The 18,081-nt window shown below is 31.0% G+C and overlaps 1 protein-coding gene across 2 annotated transcripts; it reads left to right on the top strand.

The window, feature by feature from the left end:
* Positions 1–13,456: 13,456 nt before the first annotated feature.
* Positions 13,457–16,663, top strand: LOC112690089. 2 transcript variants are annotated; one of them, XM_025564010.1, is made up of 5 exons: positions 13,457–13,629; positions 14,151–14,306; positions 16,032–16,199; positions 16,265–16,477; positions 16,545–16,663. In XM_025564010.1, exons 1-4 carry the CDS (start codon positions 13,504–13,506, stop codon positions 16,442–16,444), a joined length of 630 nt encoding a protein of 209 aa, XP_025419795.1. In that variant the 5' UTR covers positions 13,457–13,503; the 3' UTR covers positions 16,445–16,477; positions 16,545–16,663. The 2 variants fall into 2 exon arrangements, with proteins under 2 accessions (XP_025419795.1, XP_025419794.1); XM_025564009.1 differs by having other exon boundaries at positions 13,457–13,632.
* Positions 16,664–18,081: the final 1,418 nt, after the last annotated feature.

The raw sequence follows: 18,081 nt of genomic DNA, 5'->3' as shown, positions 1-18,081 counted from the left end.
GTTTTCCGTAATAATTGACACAACCACTGATGTGGATTGTTTATACCAGTTCCCCATGATTTTACGTTTTATTGGTGGAAGTGGTGAAATGAAAGGAAAACTAGTAGCTTTTGAAGTAGTGGATGATTCATCAGATAATGGTATGTTTATTTTGTATCACTTATAGCAAGTATGGATTAAATTGGAAATCAAATCTAATTGCTCAATCTTTTGACGGTGTATCATTTATGCAAGGGCAATATTCTGGTATTCATACATTGATACAAAAAAAAAAAAAAAAAAACCAAGAGCGATTCAAGTATGGTGTATTTCTTACATATTGATTTTAGTCGTTATTGATACGTGTGATAGTGTAGAGAAATAAGTAATTTTTTTGTGACCATTCAATCTTTAAAATAACGCTGTCGGCCTGATCAAATAATAGAGTGTATAGAGAGGGTTTTAATTGTCACCATCTTTAGCTAGCTCTTTAGCTAATACGTACATGAACACTACGATGTATCCATCATGAACAATTAGCATTAAGAAATATTAAATTATTTTACGTCGTTCAGCAATTTATTATATTTACATTGTTGTTTTTCCAACGGAAATCGATTTTTCGCTACCGTTTGTTCCTCAAGAACATACAGAACGATCACGATTAACTTGACTCATAACCAAAACCGGTTAATCGAATCAAATTTTTAATTTACACCTCTCTTTGGCAATGGCGTACTCATTTCTTGAGTGTTCGATGACTATAATTATTTACTGCAATTACATTAATATCAGATCACTGATTTAACGCGTTTGGTTTCGTGTTGTTGCCGCGACTATATAAAACTGCCCTTTAACCTGCACAATGCTTAGTTATTTCAAACGTATACGCGTGCCGTTACGGAGGAAAACAAACATCTTAAAGATTTAAGAGATTGTTTCTCTTTTACTAGGTAATATTGCCATGTACCTCAGCTACCCATACGAAGGCACGCGCGCGATGACTGCCTTAAACATTTTATTTTCGTTTTCAAATCAACCTTGTTCGTTATTTATGTGGGTCATCCGCGTGATTGTACATTTTTTCAACGACTACTGGTCGTAATTTTATGTATCTAACCTAACCTCTACCTAATGTTGTTATTCGTATAAAAATAAAATGTCACTCGCATCAACCTTTTTACTGAACGCATAATATCGTGTTCTTAATTTATACGTTATATTTATATATCACTATATAGTATATTTATAGTTATATTTTACAAATAGTTACCCGAAAAGTGCGATAGTATGTTTTTACGCACAACGCCACGTAAATAATATGGTATACAACACTGGGCTGCTATTTTTTCCGACCGTTTCTGATGATCAAATTCCTTTAAGTTTCTACTGCTTTTGTCGGATGACGCCTACTTTTCCTCATTAATTCATTTTCATATACATTTTAGATACTGTGTCTGAGTCATTCTCTGTTTTAGTTTTATATTTAAACGGTTTGTGGTTTTTTTTTTCATATTATTTTTAACGACGGAAACGAGCGCATATAGTTTTTTATTTTATTCCCCGGCTCTAGTCATCAATTACATCACGTTATCGACGAGTGTCGTAGACTTGATTACATGTTAAATAGTAAAACCGCGAACATCATCTACGCAGGTGACGAACATTTAATATCATCTGTACCATGTTCCGATTTCACGTTTCGTTTTAAAAACTCGGTCGTTTTTGCTTGTGAAATGACGAGCACGGATGTTATTACGAGTACAATTTTCACCGAACGTTTGGAAGGATTTCGCTCGCGAAACGGTTGTCGGTTACAGCGGATACAGTACGTAAAAGGTGCTTTTTATATAAAACGTGTGTGTGTTGTGTTATGATGTTTTCTTGAAATATTTTTTAAAAAAGCGATCGTTTGGAAAGGGTTTCGCAGTGGATAGGTTACAAACGTATTAAATTGTAGCACACGATGGTTATATGAAAATTTCAATGTAAGTGAGAAAGAGATAGAAAGAAAGAGAGAGAAAGAGTGTGTGTGAGAGAGAGATAGTGTGTGTGTGTGTGTGTGAGAGAGAGAGAGATAAAGCTGGAGAAGGAGAGATAGGAGATTGAATGGACTCGAGTACATGAGTCTGCTCAAAAGTATGCATCGTAGTGGCAAAGACAACAAACGCCAGTACACGACGACTGTGGTCTACAAATCGTAGTTCACGCGTGTACGTATATTATAAGTGAACAAGGTAAATATTTTTGCACAGACACACACACACACACACACACATGGATGAATACATTGTGCATGTGTGTGTGCGCATTAGTAGTTCTCTTTAGCTGAAAGTGCATTTCCTCTGAACTCGTACGAATTAAAATTGGTATTCACTTTAAGAACGTGCGGTTCAAGGGGTTCTTTCCTATACATGTCAAAATAAACGTTGTACACGTTAACAACACGATTTTCACGCGTTTATCACATCACGTTTATAACAGCTGCAATACAAACTTGTTAGATTGATCTAAGGTGTTAAACGTGAGTTATTTTTTTGGTTTTTTTTTTTATTGGCAACCGATTTCTTTCGAACTTTTCGCGTTTCAAACAAGTTGAAAACCTTATCATTATTTCGTTTTTTTTTCATACGTTAATTTGAAAGATTAATATTCAATTTAAATCAATAATCGAACGTTTACCAATGTCTGTAAATACGATTTGCAAAGTTTTAAGAGCCTAAAAGCTATTGTAACGTTTTATCTGAATTTATAAATATATACATATATAACCGTATTCATGTACACCTCCTAAGTTGTATTTTACTTATTTTTTTATTTTTAAAAAAGTATAAACTTCTATCAAACTTTGATTGCGTTGTCTGCGCGCCTTGAAATACACGCGACGTTTTATACGTTTTTAATACCACGGGAAAAACACTACCGCCACTGTCCGAAACACGTTTTTAAACGATGCACGTGACGTCGGGTACATTGCAATGTAGCGCGTGCCGTGTTCGTATTACCCGCTGTTGGCTGGATCGCGAAATCGCCAGTCTGCGGTCAACGGTTACCGCTCACGGGACGTACAAAATAGGTTACCCAAGCAATGCATGTGAGCCAACCGATTTCGTGAGCAAACCACAGACTTCTGTAATATACGTCTAACACAGAAGTCTGCGGGTAAAGTTATTGGTTATCACTGATAAAACTTATCAGTAACAGCTCATTATTTTCATTATTGTTTTTTTTTTGTTTTAATACATTTTCCGATAAAACTACACGAACTGCGTGTATATTTTCAACGGTTTTACTTATAAACATATTTAATCGTTGCTTATGCGTAAAAATAAAGAAAAATATATATAATAATTTCTGCTGTTAAATACTATATATATTATTTTTATACATTTTTTTTTTGTTTTATCAGTTATCAATATTAAAATTATTACAACTCAACAATCACGAATATGTATTAATAATAGTTGAACTCGCCCGAGTATAAAAAATATTTGTATATCGCTGTAATCGTTACTCGTCTAGTCCCATTTCCGTCCTCTTTTTTGTTCCTATTCCCAGCTCCGTCTCCTATACCATCTGTAATATCTAACCGATTTCTAGCAAAATGGTCCACGTTGTATATAAATCGATAGATTTAATGTTCTTTTTCAAATATTGTACCAGTATTTTGTGCCGTTCTAAAATTTTGGTGCATTAAATTCCATGTTAAAATAGTGAAAATGAGTTTGTGCGATATAAGTTAAGGAGGATTTAACGAATTCAGAAATTCATCTGGTAAACTCGTCGCTCTCTCACGATCAAAAGGGTAGAACACGATTGCGTACGTTTATAGATGGGTAACAAATAGGTAGATAAGAAAAATAAATAATACGATTGCGTATGAAATTGTATGCAACATTGTCAAATTTACTAATTTAACCGTATTATATCTAATACGGGTAAATATAGAATACATATACTAAACTAAAAAATAAACATATATATCTATCTATCTTATACTATATATAAAATTGTAAGGGTTTTTCTTAGACCGCGCTAACCGAGAAAACGACTGAACCGAATTGGCTGAAATTTTTTTTTGGCTGAAACCCGACACTCTGTTGAAAGTCTTAGTACCACTTTTGTCAGTAAAAAAGTCCATAAGAAATTAAAATCAATTGTAGAAGAGTCGCGTGTTAGCGGCATTGTAAGCGGGCCGCGGGTTTATAGCTACCTGCAACTTGACCTTTGTATAGTGTTTGATATCTAACAGGTCATCAAATGATTTAATTGACATTCATCAATAGTACACGCGCGTCCAAAAACATTTGCTGAAATTAATAATAGTTTTAATATTATAAGAACTGTATGGAAAATACCTATCACGTTTTGCGTTATCGAAAAATACTCTTATGTAATAATACTCTTGCCAACAAACGTGTTACCATCGATTATAAATAATATTTATCAACACTATTATTTAATAGTGTTACGATCCGCCTGACGCCGAACGCGTTTTTTCGCAAATAGTGTTTTATCTATTTTTTACCTACATTGTTAATCGCTAATATAATACGCAATACCTACTGCTTATTTAACAGCAGGTTATTAGCACATAACTCACCGCACGTGACATTACGGGCTCAGTCTGAGCTTGGTAGCCGTCGAGAGTGGTTCTTTGCTACGCACACCGCTTTGGTTACGCACTAGCATAATTTATACTTAGTTTTTTTACCTACTTTTTTACCTTTTTTTTTAACTAAATTTCGGGTAAGTGGCCAATTCATTATCATGCCGAGAGCGCAAAGAGCACGCATTGGCAGAAGAACTGCCAATGCAACTCGAATGTATAACAGAAGGCAACAAAATAACACACCAGAACGTTCTCAAACACTTGCACAGGAGCAACGTAACGCTTTGAGAATGAAATCTTCGTTTAATTATCAATCCGAGATTGATTATTTAAATATTAAAGCGCTTCAAATTGGACGAATGACTATATTATGTCCTAAGTGCCATGCAAAAAAATGGAAAGATGAAACCCATGGACTTTGCTGCGCTGACGGTAAAGTTGTTTTACACCAATTTGAGGATTTTCCAGACCTAATTAAAAGTTTAATTGATAATTCTTACCCTCTATCAAAACATTTCTTTGATAATTCTAGACGGTATAATACTCTGTTTCAAATGACATCGTTTGGAGCAAACGAAATAGCTGAAGGGAACTTCATGCCCTCTTTTAAAATTCAGGGTCAAGTGCATCATTTAATAGGTAGTTTATTAGCCGAAATTGGAAATAATGCTAAATTTTTACAAATATATTTTATGTCAGAGTCGGATCAAATATCTATTCGAACAAATATGATTCCAAATTTAAAAAGAGGTCTCATTGAATCATTGCAAACAGTTTTGCGTGAAAATAATCACCTCATACAGAGCTTCAGATCTAATCTGAAGTCGAGGTCTTTTGATGAGTTGCAAAACTTTAAGTTAATTATTCATGCTGACAGAGTTCCTCAAGATGAACACAGAGGTCAATATAATGCACCTACCATCGATGAATTAGCTGTACTATTAGTCAATGAAGATAAAGGTCCCAGAGAAATATTTCTGTACGGTCGGACTGGACACTTGAGTCGAGTTTCCGAATTAAATAGATCTTATGATGCATTGCAATATCCATTGATGTATACTAGAGGCAAAGACGGTTATCACATTAATATTTTACAGAAAAATAACCAAATTTGAACAAAAACTGTCTCCTGCATGCAATTTTATTCTTATAGGTTTCTGGTTAGAGAAACAAGTCTAAATCATCTACATTATTATAAAACATTATTCAGTCAATTCGCCGTAGTAATGATGGCAAAAATGATTTCTACACTTTATTCGTAACCATCAAAAACAACTACGTGCGAATGATTATTTTCACCTCCGAGATGCTGTTAACAATGATGCAAATATTAATGCTAATAACGTGGGGCAACAAGTAATTCTTCCCTCCTCTTTTACTGGCTCCCCACGTTACATGCATGAAAAAAATCAGGATGCCATGACTTATGTTCGTAAATTTAGCCGTCCAGATTTATTTATTACTTTCACATGCAACCCGGAATGGCCGGAAATAAAAAATGAATTATTTCAAGACCAAAAGTCGTTTGATAGACACGATATAATCTCTAGAGTTTTTCATCTCAAACTAAAAAAGTTTATGCATGTATTAAAAAATAAATATATTTTCGAAGATGTAAATTGTTATGCTTACAGTGTTGAATGGCAAAAACGAAGTTTGCCACACTGCCACATTCTTTTGTAGTTACAAACGAAAATTCAGCCAGATGAAATTGATAAAATTATTTCTGCCGAGATACCAAACAAAGACAGAGATCCTATACTTTATGAAATAGTATGCAAGAATATGATTCATGGCCCATGCGGCGAGTTAAATAATAGATCGCCATGTATGAATAATGGAAAACGTAGTAAGAAATACCCTCACCAATTGGTCAAGGATACTCAAACTGGAGATGATGGTTATCCGACTTACCGACGGAGATCACCAGATGATGGAGGTTATACTGCAATATTAAAAGTTCGTGGTCAAACAGAAATCGTGGTTGACAACCGTTGGGTTGTACCGTATTGTCCAGTGCTATCTAGGTGCTTTAATACGTATATTAACGTAGAATACTGTCATTCGGTTAAAGCGATAAAATACATATGTAAATATATTAATAAAGGATCAGAAAGAGCTACTTTTTCTGTTAATCGTGAAAACGATGAGATTACAAATTATTTGAATGGTCGATACATATGTACTTCTGAAGCGTTTTCGGAGAATTTTCAATTTTGAAATCCATGATAGAGATCCTACAGTTCAGCACTTGGCTGTTCATCTAAAAAATGGACAGCGTGTTTTCTTTAATGCTAATAATCTTCATCAAGTTATTGAAAATCCAAGAAAAACGACACCAACTGCATTTTTTGAACTGTGTTCACATGATGACTTTGCGAAAACACTGTTCTTTCATGAAGTTCCTTCTTATTATACCTGGGATGATAGCAGAGGCTGGTTAAAAAGAAGACGGGGAAAAGATGTTCCAGGTTGGCCAGGAATAAAAATGAACACTGCCATTGGTAGAATTTACACGATTCACCCAAATCAAAGTGAGTGCTTCCATTTAAGATTTTTACTAAATTATGTACAAGGTCCTACTTCATTTGAAAGCTTGAAGGCCTTTGATGGAGTCATTCACACGACTTTTAAAGCTACCTGTTTTGCTCTTGGGCTTTTAGAAAATGACGAGAAACGGAAAAATGCTCTAGCGGAGGCAACTCTTTCAGAAAGTTCTTCAAAATTAAGAGAATTATTCGCAATAATCATAGTTTTCTGCCAAATGTCTGAACCTCAATCTTTGTGGGAACAGTTCAGAAATGATTTTTGTGAAGATATTCTTCATATAGAGCGCACCGATTAAATGACTTGCAATTTACTTTTTCTGATGAAATATTTAATAGAGGTTTGATTGAAATAGAAGATAAAGTTGTTTGACGGCCTAAAAAATATTTAACTGAATTTGGAATGAACTCACCTGTTCGAAATAAAAATGCATCTGATCCTTTTGAATTCTCAATTTTGCGTTCTTACGATAATAACCAATTACAAGAATTTGTAGAAATCAATTTACCAAAATTAGTAAATGATCAAAAATATGCTTTTAATGTTATTACAGAAAGCGTAATGAATCATCAAGGAAGAGTTTTTTTTTAGATGCTCCGGGTGGTATAGGAAAAACATTCCTAATTAATTTGTTGTTGGCTCAAATTAGATCCTTAGGTAAAGTTTCATTAGCAGTAACTTCATCTGGTATAGCAGCAACTCTCTTTAGTGGCGGCATAACTGCTTACTCGACTTTCAAGTTACCGTTAAATGTATTATTTGATACAGAATACGTTTGTCCGATTCGTAAAAATGGCCCTCTTGGAAAAATTCTTCAAGAAACCTCTTTTGTTGTGTCGGATGAGTTTATTAAAGTAATTAAAGTAATAATTAAAGTAATTAATAAATAAATAAAATAGAAAGTTTTTATTTAAATTAAATTATTGTTAATAAATTATTTGAAAATACTTAAATTTTTATATCTTGACATTTTTAACCTACTACTTTTACTGAAATTCGGAAAATACCGTAAAATATAACGGATATAACGAAATTTGTTATATCTGATATATTTGATATAATTAACGAATAAACAAAGGTAATAAAATCGATAAAACACAAAGAGTATTTTTTAACTTTTTCAAGTTCACTCGTATAGGCATGTGGTGTACACCAATACCTGTATGAAAATTGGCGTCAACGCTTAAAACTTCGTACGCAATCGTAGTTACAAATCAGGTAAACTCGTACGGAATCGTGTTGCTTAAAAAGGTATCGCTGATAACGAACGTACGCAATCGTGTTTTACCCGATCAAAAACAGAATCAATAGAGAACCAAATGTCTTGCCGAGTTGCAAACATACCTACCAAGAATTTGTTCGTCGATTTTATAAACCGTATCATTTTTGGGAACTATAATCACACGTTCTTTCAGCCATTAGCTAGTTTTCTTCCAAATCTCCGATGCACCCGGATAGACTTTTAAAATTAATTCATCTGCTCCTGAAACGGAAGTGACGAATTAAGCATGAATTGCTATTGTAGAAGAACTATTGTTCTGTTGTGTCTAGCTTTCAAAATTCATCAAAGTCTCTGAAAATGAGCTACATTGCCGTCAATTCCTAAAACTATTCAAACATTCGTTATGAGTTTTAAAATTTGAACATAAGAGCAATATTTTCAACGGTACAATGGTCGATTACGCTACTCAACTAAAATAGAGTTTGAAAATTCGAATTCAGAAATTCAAATGTATGTATCGTACGGATGGAATCAGCACTTTCTATCCGAGGCCATCCGTTTGTCTTGTCGTCGCTCGCAAACATATCTGTATCCCTCATAACCCACCCGCCAGCGACCAACCGTCGATCGTCGCGATCCGGGAAATTGCTTATGTGTATATATTTCGATCAAGTGTCGAAAGGACATTGCCGCTACCGAAGAATTACGTATGACCGTGATACCACAATAATAAATAAACAAGAATAATTAAATTCAACCGAGCGTATCGATAATCTGAATACCGCTGAAAGGGAAATATGGAAAACGATGTGCCTAATTAAATGTCTGGGTCCCCAATGACTGTTGAATAGTTCAATACAAAATTTAGTTTCGATAATTTTTCATCATACTTCTACAAGTCTGTGGATCAGCAACACTGTTTCTTTCCGGTTACCTATTTACATTTCACACATAAACTTTTCTTTTTTTTTCGTACAACCGTATTATATATCTAATAATATTATTACCGTTGCCTATCATTTTTCACCCCTAAACCCTTTACGTATAATATATACATATAGGGGAAAAGTGATAATTTCCTGTTACGTTTGATAACATTTTTTTTTTGAATTCAGAATCATAATAATCATTTTTAATTCTTACACGTAGGTGAATATTTGAATTTATTTTTTATTTATTTATTTATTTTTACGTTGAAACGCATAGAACCGATTTATATGCTTATCGGTATCAAACGCACATAATAGTAATGGCTGTTCAATGTCACACAAATCAAACCATTTCGTATGAATTTGTTTCGACTATTTGATAAATAGGATAAATGATAAAAACGCTGATTGATGTAAACGTAATTTAAAACTTGGATACTATCGTTTGTCGCACACATATACGGTTTAACACGCAAACCTGAGTGAGTATCAATTATTTTTCGACAACGGTTTATAATAAGAGCAGTGTCGGCCTAGCACTAAAAGGGCCTCGGATGCATTTCTTCAGTAGTGCTCCCAAAAATATCTCATCAATTTATAAAAAGTGTAAATAAATAGTGCAATTATAAATAAATTATAATTATATTTTTTTAACCTTTGAAAAACTATAAAAACTATTAATAATAAAATTCTATAAAGATTATTAAGAAAAAAAACATCAAAAAAATATTGAGTACCTTTTTTAAAATACACAAAAAATTATAAATACACCTAACTAGAGTGATTAATTGTTTTAATATTTTACAAAGCAACGTAAATTATACCAATTGTTTTTCTTTATAACTTTATAAAAGTAATTTTTTAGCTGACTAGATGAGTTTGCAATTGTATCAATCTATGTATTGGAGTCAATGGTAATATCATTTTCAATGGTCATTAACATTAATGGTTTAAGATTTTCTTGGTGCAAAGAAGACCGAAGTTTAGATTTTACTATTTTCAATTTTGAAAATATTCTTTCACATGTAGTCTGAGTTAATGGTAATAGCAACATAATTTTATAAAATGTAAATAAATTGCAAAATAAATTCGATTGATATGAAAGTACTCGAAGCACAGTAAATGCACAGTAGATACATTTAGTACATTTGTTATATTTAACTTGTTCGGTGGGTTCAATTTCATTATCTTTATCTTCATCAACATGTCTATTTTTAATAAGTTCATCATGAAAATTATTTTCAGATGTAGGTAAAAAACTGATATATTGGCAAGCAAATTGTTTTAATTTAATTGCAATGATTTGTTGGTCTAAACCGGCTAGTTTACATATTGTTTTTAACGAGTCCTTGAGAAATTGTTCAATTTCTTTAATAAAAGAAAATGTTCTAGGATCTAGCCAATTTAAATATTTTAATAACACTTCATTATATAAAAATCGTGATTGTATACTATTAATAATAGTATCCAAAATAGAATAAACATTTGACTTAAACGTTGTATAGGGAGTTAACACTCTAGATTCATCTGAACATTTTTCTCCAGATAAATTTTTTTTCTTTGTTATACGTTTAACAGGAAAATCTTCTTGAATATCTATCATGTCTTCTTCATTAAAAAACAAATTATTTTTTCTGCAAAGGATTTACATTTTGCATATAATGAGGCTATATAATTTTCATTTTTTTTTTCAATTTGTGTTTGTAAAGTTTCAATCATTTTCCAAGCCTGTAGATAGTTTATTGATTTAGTTTGCAAATACACTAATACTAGACTTGTTACTGCATATATATCAAGCAACAAACTTACTATTTTTAACATCATTGTTATCTTCAACTATTTGTAAATCCATGATAGAAAACAGTGATTTTTGTTTGCTCCACCATCTAATGGCACCAATTTTATGTAAACAATAAAGTTATCCACGTGCAGAATGTTTTTCTCCAGTTATACTCATCCATTTAGTCATTCTTTTATGAGAATCAATTAAAAAAACTGCTGATTGTTCAACTAACCCAAATAGATCTTCTGTCATCTGTAAATTATTTTTAAAGTCACTTAATACCAAATTTAGAATATGACCCATGCAGTGGGTATTTACAATATCTGGATTGACTTTTTTCAAATATGCTTGTAAACCATAATACATCCCCTTCGTATTTGCTACCCCATCCAAAGAATATGCCACAATATCGTCAAGTAATAGTTCATAACCTTTTAATTTTTTTTCTAGCAATTGAAAAATTGCTCTACCACTAGAATCTTTACCAATGACTAAACTTAGTGATCATTCTTGTATGATTCTATTGAAAATATAACGAACACAAATTGCAAGCTGGTCCATAGTGCTTACGTCTTGAGTACTATCAATCATAAGTTATTATGATAATTATAAGTCATAATCCTACTAAATTTCTTACATTCAATAATTTCTTCAATTATTTTTCTTTGGATAGCTGCTCCTATAAACACAATAAATTTTTCATTAATAAAGTGTTTTGATAAAAAAGTTACCGTAGATCCTCTGCCATTTTTGTTTTTGTTTTTATCACTTAATGTAATTTATTTTTCAACGTGTTGTCCTAGGATAGTTTCATACTTTGCCACAAGTGTTACAAGTTCTAAAAAGTTTTCATGGTTTAAACTTTTGACAGATAATGAATGAGTAGCTTCATGCTTTCCACGGTATGATATACCTTGTTTGCCAATAAACAAAACTATATCAATTGTACGCTTTAATACTTGTCTTCGCACTTTAACTTGTTGAACCCTTTTTTTATATCATCTCTATTTAATATTGACTGAATATTTTTATTTAATTTAAAACGTACAGCTGTATTTGTAGAATTAATATGAAAATTGAATTTTCGTTGATTGTTATATCACAGTATAAAATTTTATTTTTTTTAATGTCCACTTCATAACCAGATATAAATTTAGTTTCTATTTCCCCATAATTCCCATATACTCCATATGCCATGCAATTGGAATAGTGTAAAGAATTTGTTTCCATACAATATGAGACCCATTTTCTTTGAACAACATCTCCATTTGGCAGCTGTTTATAGTATATTCTTTTAAAATGAACATTAACTGTTTCAGAATTTACATACGGTTGTATAGGATGCTTATCAAAAATATTATTTTTTGCAGTGACAGAATCACTCATTGATGGACGAATAAAGTTTGAAATTCGATCGGACAGTTGCGGTTAAACTGTTTTAAATATAGGTACTAGGTAGGTACATCGGTCTTTCCGTCTGACATTCGATAGCAAAAAATTTACGATAACAATAATAAACTAATAAAACTCGCTCACATAGATAACATTTTAACATAAATCATGATTTTTAGTAGGTATTTATTGTTTTTAAAATCTTTTTTTGCTGCAGTCAACAACTGTTAACAATTGTGATTGTCTGTTTAGTGTAGTTAGTAGTTACATACATCTACATATTGCGCATTAACTGAAGGCTACTAGAAATTAAATTATTACGATATTAATAATTTAATATCATGGGGAATGAGGGCCCCTCTGATTAAGAGATTCGTCTTCCGCGTATAATAATGTACAAAAACGCTTATCAATTTCAATTTATATCAATCTCGAGGTGGTTCCAATTCGTATTCCGATGGTTTTCGGCCAGCGGTCGCGATGAAATTATTTTCCCCGCGAACTGCAAAACAATAATTTCAACAATCCGATCGAAATAATGAACAATAACATCCAGTCCAACAGTGCGGTAAGATGGTAAATACTGCGGTGACTGCGCACGCACGATAATAATTCATAATCACGTGGCATTTCATCCGATTTTTATTAAAATGTCCGATTAACCGTGGACACAATGACAGCAGCCGAATAAAAACCGTTCACCATGACACAATAATGACGCTAGTTAGCGCGGCGGAATAGGATCACATTTCGTCAATCGTCCATCAGCTGTGCAAAATAATATTAAATCATATACAGTTTCGGATTATCAATGCGAAAATCAGAATATTAATGAGGTTTCTTTTTTTTTTATTACTCATTTTACATAGTTATCATAAGGTCGAAAAAATTAGACGGTGCATCAGATTTGTTATCCGTCCGTACACTTAATTACGTTCGACTCTGGTATTTATACGGAAAAACCCGTCAACGGTCTATGCATCACACAGCAACCCGTTTTGAACTAGATTCAAGCGAATTTCGACAGTTAAAATTTATTATGAAAATCATACAAATGTGTAGAGTAGAAAAACTAATCATGAAGTACATATTTGTTATCATCTGTGCAGTGGTGTTTCATGATGATCTTGGAGTGAACAGCCAAAAATTCTTTCCGAATTTACCGGTAGTAAGTCGAATTCTATACAAATTTAATATGTTAGAAATTAGGATGAAATCAAGCGCGTATTATTTGCTAAATGTCAAATTGATGAACAGTTATATTTGTCAATTTCTATACTTTTTAGTGTGCACGACCGATGTGTTATATTTAATTTGTTCAACATTAACCTTTATAATTTTGAAATAACTTTCTAATGATCTTTTTTTTTTTTACTATACTACAGCTATTTTAAATTATTGAATTATATAAAACCTTTAATTTGTTTTTCAATTTCAAATTAGTAATTTATTCGTTTCAACTAAAAATATAGTTATACAACGGTACACTTTCGTGGTATTATGTTTAGGCGATGCCTATAATATAAGTCATTATTTGCCATTTGATCTTATTTATATTACTTCCCTTCACAATATTTATTTTCAATAACTCTTCTAAAATTGTTAGATATTAATTTATATATTAATAATATTATATAATAATTAAAATTTATATTCAAAAATTGATTTTAATTTGATATCTTTCAGGGTGACTTTAGAATAGAGTATAAAGCTTTTATAAGATGTCAAATAAAAACAAATAATGATATAAGACTAAACCTTTATCTGAGTAAGAAATCTGCAAATACTACTGAAATTAGAGGAAACGTAACAATCGGCAAGCCAATTGATGATTCATGGACCGTAAGTTCATTAAATATAATAAAATGTCGTTTCTAATAACAATTAATATTTTACAGATTCATTAATACATTGAATAAATTAAAATTTTAACAGTAATTAAAGTTTTTTTTTTTTTATATGTATATTTATGTTTCAATATTGGATATTATACAATAATATCAACATGAAATAACGAATTAAAAATAAATTTAATTAAATTTTTTTAATGTGTGTATATACGAGCATAGATATACACACAAGTATCTATATACAAGCTGATTTACCCAACTTTACTTGGTTTAGTTTTTAATTATTTTTAACAATTGTTTTTTTTTTTTTTTTTAAATTACGAACATTTATATTTTTAATTTAACAAGTACTAATTGGTGTACAATATTTTTGGTTGACCTACGTATATATTTTTCTGACACAAACAGATTCGATGGTTTCCCAACAGGTGAGTACAACAAATAGGTAATCATGGGATTTACATAAATTTTGTAGGTCCCAGTCACAAATTTACATTTTTAGGCCAAACGAATAGGAAATTGAAGCCTTTTGAATTTTATTGAAGATTTTGAAGGTAACAATGGGATACGTGGTAACAAGACGATTATTTTCTTTAAGCTTTTCAGTTAACATGGTTGATTTAAGAACGTTTTCAGGGATACTTTTTATGAAATAACGTGAAATATGTTATAATGGTTGTGCGAATTGGCTGAAACGTTAGGTTTTTGAGTCAATGCGAAAAATTCAATCAGTGTCGTTTTTGGTGGTTCAAGTGCGCTTTGAAGAAAATTTTCTTCGGTTAAAGATACATGTTGACCGTTTTCAAGATGAACTGCAAGGTTATGTGTTGTTCACGCATTACCCTTGTTCTCAAGATATTTATACACGACTCACTCTTATCCAGATTTATTGAGCTGTGTTTTTAGCCGCGATTTGATTGGCCGATGGAAATTCTCTTTCAACACTTTTGCGTCATCCCTTTATGATTAAATTAGCCATTAGTAGTATATAGTATAAATTATTTGGACAAAATCACAATTATGATAAAGTAAAATATTGAAAAAGTCGGTTAAGTAGTTTTGTAGTCTGTTAGACACAAACCATCGAACACGTCATTTTTATATACAAAACATTTAAATATATACGAGTATTAATTATAGTTACTATAAATATATATATATATATATATCTTAAATCGTATTGCTACAGTAAATGTGATTATACCGTAGTATTTATTTAAATTTTATTGAATTTTTCGTAATAAAATCAATTGTTGGTCTATTTTAGTTACCCGCGGTTACTTTGTGAACGTTTGATTATTGACTTTCATTTATTACGAGATCAACTTTTTTTCCAGTTTTTATTGACGAGATTCAGTATCACTCTACTGTCATTTTACGTCTTAAATTTTTATTATAAACCAATGAGAAGTATTAAGTATTCTGCATTAATATTGAATTAATTTTAAAACAAAAATTACAATACGTACATAATTAAATCGTAAAATATATAAGTAGGTAACTTCTGTATTTAGCCTCTTTCGGTGCTTAACAGCGTACACACATATTTTCGATTCGTTACATAGAAGTTACGTGGTTAATACGATGTACCGTATCAATGCACTTGATCCAATTTAATTTAACTATAAAAATACCATTTTCATCAAGAAATAAACACATAAAAACTTAGTACTTGAATTTGTCTGAACTTATGGAATAAAACGTTTTATTTTCGTAGGCAAATGCAATTTTTGCTATAAAAGACTCAATTGGAGGTTGGAAAGACAATGCTCATATTTTCAAATTTGAAAAAGCCTGCACAACAATAAAAAATTTTTTGGGGAAAGAGTGGAAATTAGCTTTGAATTCATTTGGAGCTGAAAACACGAACTGTCCATTGCTTCCGGTGATATATTTAAATATTTTTAAATTAATACATTATACATTTACTGAGGATAGTTTTACTTTCAGGGAGTCTACGTCGGAAAAGGAAAATACGAATTGACAAATTTTATATCGAATTCGAATTTTCCTAAAATATTCTTTTATGGAACGTACAAAGTTCGATTTTTTTTGACGGACAAAAACAATATTGAGCATGGTTGTGGATCTGTAGTAGTAGAGGTAAAACGGCCTTGGGAAACCGATTAAACTATTCAACAAAAAATCGATGTCCTTATAGAGGTGAGCTATTAAATTTAATTATTGTTAAGTTTATTATTATGTATATTTTACTTATAATGTTCAACAGAAAAATCATCCAAAGCCCGTAACAATGTTTAGTACTCAATCGTTAAAATCAGTTTTACTATACGGCGCATGTTTTTTTTTTTTTTTTTAGTTTAGAGAAAACTTATTTTATAGCTCATCAGTTATCGCACTTTTATTATATTTTATCAGTATTAATATTAATATATATTAATTTATTAATGAATCAATGATATAGCTATTATGTACCTAAATTGATTTATTGAATGATGTTTTTTTTATGTTAATAATTTATTGTTATCATGATTTCAATTTTGTTACAATATTATTTGCATAATACACTATCGATCGTTGTATTTTTATGGGTAATCTAGAATTTTTTAGTGTTAATCTCATTCACTCTAAGTCAATGTCCTATCTTAGATGTGGAAAACAACTGTTTGGTATATATCCGGGCAATCCGCATTATGTCTGCTACAGCTGACATATATTAGACCAATAATGTTTTACACTTATAAACGTGTCTGTCAATGAATGTCTATATTTTCCAAGGTACCAAGTGTCGAAGATAGTCAAATATTTCTAAAAATGCAATCGTCACGTCCCCAAGTCATCCAAATACCACCATAGTATCATGTATAAGTTGCAGTCATTGCCGATTGGACGAATACTGATGTACGGTAATGTGGCATGGTCACTTGTGTTGCATACACAAATTTTAAATTAAATTTTAATGATAACTGAAAATCCAGATGATTCGAATGCAAATACGATTTATTGATGTTTTATTTATTTGGCTGTTTAGTGAACAAAATTGAGCCCGGAGTTAAGCATCTAAAGTTAAATTTTGATGCTAATTGCATTAGTGCCTCTTAGTTGCCTGTTCAGAACGCCGTTTTACATAAGAATATTGATATGATAATAATAAGTTAGTGTGTGGAAAACTAGTGGAAAATAAGAAGTATTATATAACCGATTATTAAAATCGGAATGAAATATATATCTTTAAAATCTTTTAAAAACTATTCTTACTTCTAAGACTTTGTATTATTATTAAATGAACAATTTAATTTATTAATTAATTAAATTATAAAATAAATGAAAAAAATGAATGAAAATCAGGTTGTGCACCTCAAGTATAGGTTCTGTCTGATTGAAGTATAAGACACTATCTAGAATCTCAATCTAGAATCTATCAAGAAAACAGACAGTATTTATATATGAAATTAAATTAAATAAAAATAAATAAATATATATATAAAATGTATTGTGTTGCCATTAATTGTATTGTATGACACGTTTCAAAATAGTTCGTTTAAAATCTAGTTAGTCTTGGAAATAAATAAATTTCCAAAGAAAATATTAAAACTATAAAGTCATTAAAGATTTAAAAAAAAAAAATTTTTACTTCTTCAATATATTTCGAAAATACCTTTTTGTACTTTCGGATTACAATTTAATTGAATTGGCGAGTTAATACGTCATGTGATATTAAAACGAAAATTCTAAATATCGATGATCTTCTGGATTATTTCGAGTGTACGTATAGTTGTTATGAAAAAAAAAAATATTTGTTTGGC

The sequence above is a fragment of the Sipha flava genome, unplaced genomic scaffold (assembly GCF_003268045.1).
Source record: "Sipha flava isolate LNK unplaced genomic scaffold, YSA_version1 48_pilon_pilon, whole genome shotgun sequence".
NCBI classification, from domain to species: domain Eukaryota; kingdom Metazoa; phylum Arthropoda; class Insecta; order Hemiptera; family Aphididae; genus Sipha; species Sipha flava.
This window is presented reverse-complemented; position numbering and strand designations above follow the sequence as displayed.

Excerpts from the sequence above, each read along its gene's own strand:
- LOC112690089 (XM_025564009.1), top strand. The coding sequence starts at position 13,504 with ATGAAAATCATACAAATGTGTAGAGTAGAAAAACTAATCATGAAGTAC. Across the intron at positions 14,307-16,031 it reads CAATTGATGATTCATGGACC|GCAAATGCAATTTTTGCTAT; the intron begins GTAAGTTCATTA and ends TTATTTTCGTAG. Across the intron at positions 16,200-16,264 it reads CGAACTGTCCATTGCTTCCG|GGAGTCTACGTCGGAAAAGG; the intron begins GTGATATATTTA and ends TTTTACTTTCAG.